This window comes from Eschrichtius robustus, chromosome 15 (genome assembly GCF_028021215.1).
Source record: "Eschrichtius robustus isolate mEscRob2 chromosome 15, mEscRob2.pri, whole genome shotgun sequence".
Taxonomy (NCBI): Eukaryota; Metazoa; Chordata; class Mammalia; order Artiodactyla; family Eschrichtiidae; genus Eschrichtius; species Eschrichtius robustus.
The window spans coordinates 53678165-53691147 of record NC_090838.1 but is presented as its reverse complement, the minus strand read 5'-3'; the positions used below and the strand labels follow the sequence as shown (position 1 = coordinate 53691147).

General features: G+C 35.0%; 1 protein-coding gene across 4 annotated transcripts in view; it reads right to left on the bottom strand.

The window, feature by feature from the left end:
* The window catches only part of EHBP1 (EH domain binding protein 1), a 339544-nt gene that overhangs the window by 265489 nt on the left and 61072 nt on the right, over nt 1-12983 (bottom strand). For all 4 annotated transcript variants that reach the window (XM_068564185.1, XM_068564184.1, XM_068564187.1 and 1 more), the window contains exons 4-5: nt 6343-6438; nt 876-929 (exon numbers count right to left, since the gene is read on the bottom strand). In XM_068564185.1, the coding sequence (XP_068420286.1) occupies nt 876-929; nt 6343-6438 (150 nt within the window). The remainder of the gene's footprint in view (nt 1-875; nt 930-6342; nt 6439-12983) is intronic.

Sequence of the window (12983 nt, the reverse complement as noted above, 5' to 3'; positions counted from 1 at the left end):
GCCCAGCTACTGCTGGAAAAAGTATAAGATTCCTTTTACCACTGAGATATAAAACAAAGTCAGGCACAGAAAGGAAGAATATGCTGTTATAAAGCACGTTATAAAACTGTTACAAATATATTTTAGAACTTTAATAACAATCATGGTAATGATGTCGATGACAATGATAAAAGCTAATATTCATTGAAATTATTTAATCCTCACAAACCTGTAAATTGATTGCTGAGAAGTTAAGAAACTTACCACAATCACAGAGCCTATAAATGGAAGAGCTAGGGCTTGCAATCAGGTCTATCAGAATCCAGAATCCACATTCTTTCTCACTGTAGTCTCATGGCCTGTCTTCCCTAATCTCCATTCAATAAACATTTATTAAACAACTACTATATGCCTGCAAGTCACCTGGGACTCCACAATATGTAAACTAATTGAAGATGATTATTAAAGTACCACTCTAGAATCCCTCAACCCAAAGAGTTAAAGCATATACTTTTTTTAAAAAGATTTCTAAGATCATTCATAGTTTCATTCAACAAATGTTTCAATGAGCATTTGTTATGTGAGAAGCACCATGTCAGATGCTAAATAGATAAAAAGATGAATAAGACATGATCCTTCCCTCAAGCCCCCAACAGAATACATAGAGCATATATATAATTCAGCATTGAAGAGTATTTTTACGTCTATATTTTTAACAAAAATATTTACAAATAATTCTGCTACCGGCTATCATTTCATTTAAAAAATTCTGAAAGTTACAAATCACTATTTAATTTTTATAAGGCAATATTTCTCCTACCACCAAAATGCTAATGTACCTTAGTAATTTATACAGTCAAAAATATGAAAGGTGACAGAATTTACGATTAGCTTACATTTTCTATGACAAATGTCCACTCTTTATCTTCAAATTCCTCTGCATGAGGATCCTGTAACAAAAGCAAAATATAAAGTTGAAATACATTTCTTAATTCAGTCAATCCAGTTAAGAAAATACAAACAGCCTTGCTCTTAGCTTTTTCCAACTTTTTAAAAAAGGAGAGGCAGAATGGCCTACTCTTAGGAAACTTCCATAACTTACCTAAATTTAAATCATTATTTTTTACTAAGAAATTCTCTATTTTACTTATGTTAATGCATATCATCATCTTCCATCATTCCATCTAAAACAATACAAAAAGAAACCGAGGGACAAATATAATATGATATCACTTATATGTGGAATCTAAAAAAAATGGTACAAATGAACTTATTTACAAAACAGAAATAGAGTCAGAGATGTAGAAAACAAACTTATGGTTATCAAGGGGGAAGGGGGGGTGGGAGGGATAAAATGAGAGATTGGAATTGACATATACATACTATATATAAAATAGATAATTAATAAGAACCTACTGTATAGAAAAGGGAACTCAACTCAATACTCTGTAATGACCTACAGGGGAACAGAATCTAGAAAAGAGTGGATATATGTATATGTATAACTGATTCACTTTGCTGTACAGCAGAAACTAACACAACATTGTATACCAACTATACTCCAATAAAAATTAAAAAAAAAAAAGAAACCCAGGTTCAGATAACTTAGTGAGTGAACTATTAAGAAGCACTTTATTAAGATATTAAATGCCCATATAAAGCTCTGCCCTCATTTCTATACCTCTAAGTATTTTAAACTCAAAGTATCACTTGAGGCAAGGTTTTCTTGGTGCAGAGGTTATATAAACATCTGGAATTTCAAAGTACCTCAAAGGACTTCATAATCTACACAAAATGGCAAATTGGATGTTGATACCCCCATCCGCCCTCCACCACCAGAAACCTAAGAAAGGGTAACAGATCCCACAACCAAATGCAGCTTTTTTCTATATGAAGCATACTTTTGCAAGTATTTGACAAATATTTATTAGCTACTTATTATACAAGGAATTGTAGAGGTGTTATATGGATTCAAATATAGTTGTCCTTGCCTTCGAAGACAAACAACTAATGTAAATACATATATGATGAATGAAATACATGGTCAAACAACTAATCTAAATACATATATAATGAATGAAATACATGGTTTTACTAGGGATTAGAAGACAATACATTTCTTAGAGGAATGTACAATAAAAGCTTTATGAGTGAGGAAGCATTTGGACTAGGTGGGATTGTATAGAATTTCCACAGATATTAGAGTAAGTAAAGGTAAAAGGCAATAGATTATAAGACATAAAAGGGAAAGTAGTGGGGTTGCATCATAAGTGCATTTAACTTACTCAAGTTCAAATTCATGTGTTAGAGGTTGGGGAGGGATGGAGGTACTGAGAGAGAGAGTGAGTGCACATAGATGCTATTCCCCTACTGGGTCTCAGGGACCACATGCTTCTCATAGGGAAGCATCTTATTCATGACTGATTCCACTTTAGTCTATTATTAATCTTCAGTTTCTACTGCCACAGCTGAGTTTGGGTCCTCATCACTTTGTGCCTAGTCTCTTTCAAGATAAAAGTGACTGCAGCACTCTCCCAGACTCTCTGCCCTCCAATCAATCTTGTATACAGATTAATTCTCCCAAACCACAGTTCTGACCATGTTAGTACCAACTCAGATTTTTTTAATGACCCCTACAACCTATGGGATAAATTCCAAACTCCTTAGTTACTTCTTTACTTCTATTTACTTATTTTTTACTTTAATAGCATGGTGGCTAGCTGATTCTGAGCTGTCCTAAGGCAGCTATTCCTATGGGTAAATTCACACAGATAGTATAAAGACCTGCCAAAAAGGAGTTTCCTTGGTGGTGATGAGCAGGGAGAAGTAGGAAAGAGTAGAAAGGAAAAAGAGGTAGAAAACTCTACTTGATATCTGTTTCCCCAGCCTGGCCCTGCCCAGGTTTATAGAGAGCAACTACTGTAAATAAAGCCTGAAGGAGCTTTTCCATGAGGAATTTAGGGCACAAACAGTGCTACTTTAGAGACCAAGTAATAAAGTGTGACACAATGCTTAGGAAAAAGACATCTTACCACCCTTCCTGCCTGCCCCCACCTGCACCATTGTTGAAGTATGCAGCATAGTTCTAGTACAGCTGGTACAGTTAATAATAGTAGTAGTAGTAGTAGTAGTAGTAGTAGTAGTAGTAGTAGTAGTAGTAGTAGTAGTAGTAGTAGTAACACAAAATATTTGCAATGCACACACTCTGCCTCAGTTATTGTGCTAAGGGTTCTAATCATCACAGCAACTTATGATACAGCTACTATTTTTATTCCCATTTAGCAGAACAGAAAACTGAGACCTAAAAGATGTAACTTCCCACAAATAAGTGTTAAAATTATGTTGCAGTTCCAGGTCTGTCTGGCTTTTAGCCCTGTTGTTGGTTCAGTTTTATCTCTGTGTCCCCAGGACCTAGAAAAGTACCTGGCACACAGTGGTTTCTCAAGAATACTTGATGAATGAATTAATGAACATATATCTTACAAATTAACAAATATTGAACAGTAACTTATATATGATATACATTAATTCTCAAAGCTGATGAAACATTTTTTAGAAACAGAGATGATATATTACCCTTAAAAGAATAATTTTAATGGGACCAAGGGACATATCTGATAGGGCAAAGTCACTAAAAAGATGTAAAGGAGCAACAATAATGTTCATTTTGGACTATCTACACAATTAACTAATTATATTATTGACTAAACAAAAACATTGGTAGTAAAAATTGCTTCTAGCCTGAATCAATCGTCTTCTTTATATCCTACTCTCTACCCTCTAGTGTCTCTTTTACTACCATTGCACTAAAGAGAAAAATTGAAAATGGCTTAAAGAGCTGTTTTCCTTCTCAAAACCCTAAAAGGCTTTTTTTTTTTTCATTAACTAGAAATAGCTATTTTCAATCTAATTCAAATTTCAAAATCAAGCATGCAGGCTAAAGAAATTAATTTCTGGTTAAGTCACAGAAAAATGAAATATATTGATAACTTTTTTAAAAAGCACGTTGTCTATGAGCACAACTCTGTGAGTACCATACCTAGGACAAAAAGGATTCAGAGCAGTCCTTTCCTATTCACAAGTTTCAGGATTAAGTAAATTGTGAGACTTTAATATTAGTAAAAGGAAGGGGGAAATATGAAAAAGTTTTCCACTTGAATATTTTAAATGCAAGATCCAAAAAAATTACCATGAAAGAATGAAAAATTATTTTGTTTTGTTTTACTTTTCTGCTTTTCTATGGAACTCTGGGAAGATGTAGAGTCAGGAAGATAAAGATATTTATCTAAGTATTTATTTAAGTATTTTAAATGGTCACAAGTTTGCCTCCATAGCACGATTGAAGAGAAATGTGTGTAATACAGCAAAATGGGGAGGAAGGGGTATTTGGGTTTTTCCCCTACAGACTAACACTTACAGACATAAGAGTTCAGTGATAGGATATGCTGAACCTTCTCATCAGCACTTGAAAACTACACTCACCTCCTAATCCTCCAAGTAACACATTTCAACAGCCACTTTCAACTCAGAATCACTCAGTTAGTGCATATCCTTTGCCCAAACACACGGCTGTCAGCCATTTATTGGCTCTCTTCTAACCCCTTGTTCTCTATCATCATTTTATTTTTAAAGTTGTGTAACTATGTCCATTCACTTGCTTTACCAATATAAACAGACTGAATCAAAAACACACAAGAGATTACTTAAAAGTCTTCCTCAAGCATGTCAGAGATTTTGCTGTTGTAATCTATATTCAGAGCGGTTTGTATTACAGAACAGGCCATACAATGTAAAACAAAATCAAAAACAAACAGACAACAACCACCCCAGGGCTAAACTGCAGTGTGACTGGGCAAGTTACCTTCTTCTTTAGTCTCAGTTTCCTTATCAGTACAATGGGAATAATTACAGAACCTTAGGGTTGCTGTAAGAATTAAATGAAATAGTACTCTAAAGGTCTTGTTGTTAACTACCAATCTTACTATATCATTTCAGTAGGAGAGGTATGGTTAAGGGGGGTTTAATAATAGGCTTTTAGGACAGCTGACTAAACGGTAATAGGATGGTTCTGATCTTTCCTGAAAAAAAAAGGAAGAGCAGCTACAGTCGCATCCCTTATTTCTCCCTGGGCAAACAAATCAAGTATAGTGTATATATGATAAGCATAATCAAGTAAGTTATAATACCAATAACAATAATATCAAAACTATAAAGGATCCAATAACAATAATATCAAAACTATAAAATATACATAAAGTGTTAAGAATCTCTGATAAAATAGAGTATCTATGAAACAGAGCATTTAAAAGTAGTGTCCCATTCATGGGTTAGTACATCAACATTCATCATACTGTTTTGTTCTATTGATCCCTGCAGTAGCTCCAGAACATATGAATTAATATACTGGATTACAAAATCAAAAGTATTTTTTTACACAGTGATTTCACACTCTAAGCCATATAACTTTGCTCAACTTAGATTTCATATCCTAAAGTATTTTAGTGGATTTTCACAAACTTTATGTTTGTGCTTAATGAGATGTCTTCCTTCATTCTGTCCTTCTGTAAAAGTAACGTCAACACAATTGGAAGGATTCAAGAAGAAATAAAGCATTTGTTTCCTAACTGCACCACTTTCAAGAAGGCTGAAACTGAGACATACTCGTCTCCACCTTTTTTTTTTGAGCAGGTAAGGAATTGGTTAGGAAAATAAATATTCTAGTGCATAACTGTCATATGTGTGAGGACTATTTTATAATGTTAAGAAATAAGGAAAACTTTCAAGAAAAAAACATATATAAAAGGAGTTAGCTATATGCACAGCTATGTTTTTGGACCTGCACTTGGAATTTATTATCAGAATTTTTATTTTAAGCTATAGTATTTATAAAATATTAACATTTATAAAATATTTATCAAAAATCAATTTTAAACTTATCTTCTTATATTAACATAATAAAATATTTACCATATACTAATTTAAAAACCTATCTTGTTATTAGTCAAACAAGGCTAACAAAATGAGGGTCAGGACTAAGAATTCCACAAACCTCAGCTTTCCACAGAAAAAAAACTTTAAAGTTCCCTGTGGGTGGAATGTAGGAAGTAGTAAAAGAAGTATTCCAATTGATCTTAACTGGAATAAGTTCAAAAAGACTCCCAAATTATTTGGACTTTATAGACCATGAAACACCCTGATATCCTTACATTGTTATAAATTGCTATATCTCTAAAAATAACGCATATTAAGGTCCTTACTGCACATTAAGGACCCAAATGTATAGAACAATGAATACTGAAATATTCCGTCATTTAGAACTATGATTATATAATAAATCCTATAACTTATAAAACTGGAACTTACCTTAAAAAGTGTCACAGTGATTTCAATGTTTTCAGGAACAGGCCATACTACAACACCACGGTATGGATTTTTTATTCCAGGCTGCCAGCTATGAGCCTACCAGAATAAAAATAATGGCTTCAATTTGAAGTACAGGAAATGCAATGTTAATAATTTACAAAAATATATTGACCCTATTTAACTATCCATTAGATCTGTCTCCCTAAAACAAAAATGATTAGTCAAATAAAACTTTTCAAGCATTAAACTTGGGCTATGACGGTTATATCACATGGTAGCTACAGATTACTATCTGTAAACAAACCTTTACCCTCTCCCATGCACACACACACACACACACACACACACACACCCAAAAGAAGATGCAAAAATGAGGTGCCTCATATTTTCAAAAGCTATTTAGGATTGAATAAAAACCTTATTAGGAGAAACATTTTTAAAATTACTTTGTGATTTAGGAACTTAAGGGCAAATTCATTCTTTAAAAGGAAAAATTAATTGTATAGTCTGCATTTAAGATCATTTCCCACTAAACCATAATGTTTATTTGGGTCAAGTAAAGAAGAAAGCAGTTTGTACAGTTAATGTTTCTAGTGCCTATAATTTTAAAGACTTTTTTCCTTGTAAATATTATCAAGGTTCCCTAAGGAACCCCCTGAAATGTGGGGGTCACCACTCTAGGTCTTCCGTTGTGGTGGCGTTTCCAGCCAAAGCTAATGGATAATGGTATGCCAAGACAGCTCAACTAAATCTTCATCTCTCTGGGCTTCAGGACTGTCCGTGGACATGCTACGAAGGTGGTAATAAAAGCTGACACTTAAGAAGTACTTTCTATATGTCAGTCCATATTTGGAATTTACTTATGTTTAACTCATTCAATCTGCATAAGAACCCTATGAGGTAGCTACTATTCATTCATTCATTCAGTCACTCACTCAATTGATACTATCTACCAAGCGTTGTCTAGGAACTGTAGTAAAAAAAAAAAAGAAAAAATCTGCCTTAGTGGAGTTTTCAGAATAGTAGGAAGAGACAGACAAACAAAATAATTAAGTAAAACAGACAGCATGTTAGGTAGAGAGAAACGCTGTGGAGAAAAATGAAAGTAGGGAAGAAGGATGGAAGGGGCAAGAGAAAGTAACAATTTTCAACAGGTTAATCAGAGAAAAGTGTCAATGAGCAGGTGACGAGAGAAGACCGTAAGGAGGTGAATCAGATATTTTAAAACATGGGAAGAGCTTCCTAGGGAGATGGACCAGCAACTGGAAAGGTGCTGAGGCAGTTAGATAACAACAATGCCAATGTGGCTGGAGCAGAGTGGTCAAAGAGAAGAGCAGCAGGAGATAAGACTAGAGAAAACACGGAGGGCCCAATCATATGAGGCTCTGGCAGCCCATTCCAAAGATTTTGGTTTGTAATTTGAGTGAGATGGGAAGTCACTGGAGGATTTTAAGCAGAGGAATGATGAAGGTATGTTTTTTGACTCTAGCAAATGTATTTAGAATAGGCTTCAGATGTAAGAGAGGAAACAGGGAGACCAGTAAGCTACTGCAATTATCCTGTGGAGAGCTAATGGTGACTTGGCTTGGGGTGGTAGAAAAGTGGTACAAAGTAGTCAGATTCCATATATTTTTTCATAGTTTCAAGACAGAATCAATAAGGTTTTCTGTCTGATTGTATGAAAGAAAATACCCAAGGATGATTCTAAAGCTTTCGCCCTTGAGCAAGTACATAAAAGGAATTGCTATTAACAGATATGAGGCAAAACTGCTGAAGGATCAAGTTTGGAAAATAAGATTAGGAACTCAGTTTTATACACATTAAATCTAAGTTGCCTTTTAGATATTCAAGTGTAGGTGTTTAAATAGGCAGCTGGATGTACGTGCCGGGAGTTATAAATTTGGGAATCATCAGCATGCAGGTGATACTTAAAACTTGGATGTGATCCCAAGGGAGTGAGGAGAGAGAGAAAGAGAGAGAGGGAGAGAGGGAGGGGGAAAGAGAGAGAGAGAGAGATAAAGGCTCAAGAACTGAACCTTGGAGCACAACAATAACAGGTCCAGGAAATGAGGAGGGACCAGCAAAGAAGGGTCAGTAAAGCAGAAGGAAAACTAGAGGCGTGTGGTATTCTGAAAGTCTAGTGGAGAAAATGTTTTAAGGAGAAAGGAACAATCATCTGTCCCAAATCTTGGTAACAGATCAAAGAGGATGAGATCTGGAAAATGACCCCTGGATTTAACAAAGCAGAAGCCATTACTGACTTCACAAGAGCAGTTTCAGTGGAGTGACAAGGGTAAACACCTGACTGGATTAGCATGGATTCAAGAAAGAATAGGAAGAAAGAAACTGAGCTAGCAAGTACATTCAACTCCTCTGAGGTGTTTTGCTGAAAGAGGAAGAGAGAAATAGGTTGGTGCTAGTGGGAGAAATAGTGTCAGAAGAGAATTTTTTAAATAAGAGAAAAATATTTTTAGGCTGATGAGAAATATCCAGTTAAGAGGGAAAATTTAATGATGCAGAAGAGAAATAATTGCTAGAGTAATGTCCTTAACAGTACAAAAGGAGACAGATTGGCCTTTGCTCGGAGCACAGACCATTCTTCCATAATAATAGGAAAGTAGCTAAAGTATATGAGTGCAGGTGCATGTCAGGGAGCAGATTTAACACATGAAGAAACTGAGGCACAGACTGGCCCAAGATCACACAGCAAGTAAGTGGCAAAAGTTGGATTTGAACCCAGGAAGTGGAACTGAGAAGGGATCAAGATCATGGAAACTTATGTCCATGTGAATCTTATCATATCTTGTTAGTTAAAATACCAGCAGACTATTATAAGTTAACTATACTTCAATAAAAGATAGAATACCAGCACAAGATATAGGTTTAGCAGCACTAAACTACTCCCACTCCAGCTAAATTGTCAATAACTCCCCCTCTATTCTCTCTTCATTGCCCCCAGATCACAAAACTTCAGGTGAGGAAAGGGAAGTAGAGACTCACAAGAGACTTAGCACACTACAGCCAAAGGTAAAGAACCGGGTTTTGCTGATTAAAAAACATCTCCAGGGATTCCTCTATTCCCCTGCCTATTTCTACGCCTGTTGACAGTCCTAGAACAAAAACTCCACAAAGTAAACAATATCCATTTTGAAAAGTAAATTGCTGCCCATCTTAGAAAATCTTTAATCAAAACTCTACATAGTCTACATATTTAATTCTGAAGATTTATGACAACTCTAATTCTCATGTACTGTCATGGTAGATCAAGCAATTTCTCTGGTCTCTTCAAACTTCCCATAATTATATTTTCATAGTCTCCCGATACATTAAGAAAAAAAAAAAAAAGACCATAATAACTGAACTTTACTTATTAGCCACGGCAGAAAAGATAGAGTTTTTGTAAAATTCTGAATGAAAAAAAAGACCATCAAAGAATTTTAGGCCTGAAAATATCTTTAGGAGATCTAAACCAGGTCCAGATAAGGAAACTGAAGCAATTAAAGAGTAAATGGCTTGCCTGAAGCCATACTAATAATCAGTAGGAGAACCAACTCCATGATTTTCAAGTTCAGAGTTCTTCACCCAACCGACATCATAGCCAACTCTATTTCTGATTCACAGAGTAGTCAAGAAAATAGTCTTCTATCCCTAAGGTCTTAACATTTATGTATATGACACAGAGGTCGAGAGTGGGAAAAGCAGGGAATGTGGAGACCAACTAACAACTGGGCAGGGTTAGAAGGTGGTGATACCACATAATTTCCTCAGGTATCCTAATGCTGATCCTCTAACTGACCTATTTAAATTCTCAGTCTTGGATCAGGGAATGGTAATTAGACCAATAAACAAACAAAACTACAATCTGCTTAATGAATTAAAATCTTTTTTTTTTCTTTCTTTTTTTAATAAAAAGAGACGGAAAGGTGCTAGTTCCCAAGCTGCTAGTATGCTGCCATTTTCTGACCATCTATCCAGCATCTCTTCCCAGCAAGAGAAAAGGTCAAACTAAGACAGAGCTCTGGCTTTCTGATAGTGTTTTTAGGGACTGTACACCTAGCTAAGTTAGGACAGTGTGACAATATCAATTAGTCCAGCTGAGTATCTGGCAATGCCAGCTTTATAATGTTAGCTAATTATTATATACTAGGCAGAAAACAGAACGAGTAAATTTTGCTGGAGAGGAAACTATGATGTATATAGCAGCAAACATGAAGGAAAAAAAAAAAAAAAGTGTTCCTAGTCAGAAGAGCTTACTACAACTTCTACCTCAAACAGAATTAAAGAACCTGAAGCTAGAAAAAGAATGAAAAGTCTAATACAGGTAACTAAAAATAGCTGCGGTATTAAACATCTAACTGTACAACTCAACTGAGACAGGAATTTAGGTTCTTAAGAACTTTATTTTTTAAAAAGCACCTCATATTGGCACTCATCAGCACTACAAGAACCCTGATCAGTTTTTATTCAGAGTAACAGAAAGGATTTCCCTAGAAAATAATTTGGTACAAAACACATACAGCTATTTAGCTAGCTCCTTAGTAGAGTCAGGAAAGGCAGGTTATTTAATCATTTGCCAGCATCCTAGTACAGTTAATGGCAGAAAGGATGAAACCACATTATCCAGTTCTACTCATATATTTTTTTTCACTTTTTAATCATATCACAGATCCTTTAGCAAAGGCAGACCTAAGGAAAAGGTAACATATCTCAATTTTGAGTAATGACTCTATAAAATGCCTTATTTTCAAATTATTTCATATCATATCTTACCTAAAAGACTTGTAACTAATATGGAACTAAACGCAGAGTAAATATTCACTTGTTACTTCTGATTCCTATAAAATCAAAATATTTCACTGAAAATTTATAACTGTCATTTAGTTTTTAAATTGATGATTTTCAATTTATAAAACTGCATCTACCCATATGTTTAAGATGTCACATATAAATTTACCTTAGAGTTGTCCACATCATGGTCATAATTCAAAGCTCTATGACTATACCCACCCCTTCATGATACCATAGCACATTGATAAAGGCTATAGCACAACCGTAGAGCAGGGAAGTAGAGGTGGTAACGCCATCCAAAAGCTGGTGAGGACTTTCAAGCTCTTGTTTCCCTTTGGAACTCTCCCATCTCTCTGTGAGTTTAAATTTAGAAAACTAGATTTAAGGCAACAGACTACTCTGCCATAATTCTTCTTGTCTATCACAATCTCCCTGCTTCCTATTGTCAAACACTGTATTGAAAAATAATTTATTTAAGCATATACAAATCAACTGCAGCCTGAAAAAAACCTGTTATAAATGCCATGACTTGAGGATAAGAGGTGGGGAAGCTGCATATTGGGATAATTACTCATGGTAATTATTTTCTCGATAAAAAATGATTCAGCAATGAGTTCTTTATATATTTAACTAGAAAAATAGACATGTACCCAAAGAAAGTGAGCAATAAACGGAAAACTAAACTTTAAATTAAATAAGGCAATGTGCCTTATTATTTTACTGTCTAATCTGTTATCCGGGTGTCAGTTATAAATTTCAATCCACCAATATAAAAAAAGTAGATAATCAACTATACTTCAATAAAATAATTTTTTAAAAGGTAGATATACTCAGAATCAGGCAAGATAAACAATAAGTTATACAGATGACCAAAGAAAATTAATTACTGCGTAGTTCAAACTCTTTCCAGAAACACAGTTAAAAGTAAAAACTATACTATTTTCTGGCCAATGGTTGCAGAAATCTGTTTTCCCCCTAAGTGATTTCAATGGGACTTAGCAAGCAAATAATATTTCAAAGGAAAAATGTCAGAAAACAGAAGAGTCTTTCAGAAGAAAACAATGGTTCTAGTCTGTGGATTCAATATAACTGATAGCTAATTTTAAAAAATAATAGCTGGGAACAATTTTCTTTTTTTTAAGAATTCCAAAATGCCATGGATCTCAAGCTTCTCAAGATTAAAAAATAAAGTTATTTGTTTAATTTTCATAGTAATATCATTATCATTTCTTTCATAGCTTCTGGAACTGATTTTTATGTCCTTATTTAGCTGCTGTGAACAATTTACAGAACAGCATTTCACATATACATGAACATATTATGTATATGCTATAATAAACAACACATTGTAAGTTCTCATAAACTTTTCAAAAGTACATCTATAATGTTTCAAGAGAAAATACAATGATTCTAAAATATCCAGAAGGGATTTGAAATATTAAGAGCATCACAACTGGAAAATTAGTCCAATAAGAAATAGTTCCTTCTAGAAAATATTATATTTTGAGAAAAATCAACCTGTAGCCTATGTTTGTATTTCACCTTCTGGATTCAATCAATACTTGATACAATATAAAAAAGAATCTGGGGCTTCCCTGGTGGCGCAGTGGTTGGGAGTCTGCCTGCCAATGCAGGGGACACGGGTTTGAGCCCTGGTCTGGGAAGATCCCACATGCCGCGGAGCGGCTGGGCCTGTGAGCTACAACTACTGAGCCTGCGCGTCTGGAGCCTGTGCTCCGCAACGGGAGAGGCCGCAACAGTGAGAGGCCCGCGCACCGCGATGAAGAGTGGCCCCCGCTTGCCACAACTGGAGAAAGCCCTCGCACAGAAACGAAGACCCAACACAGCTAAAA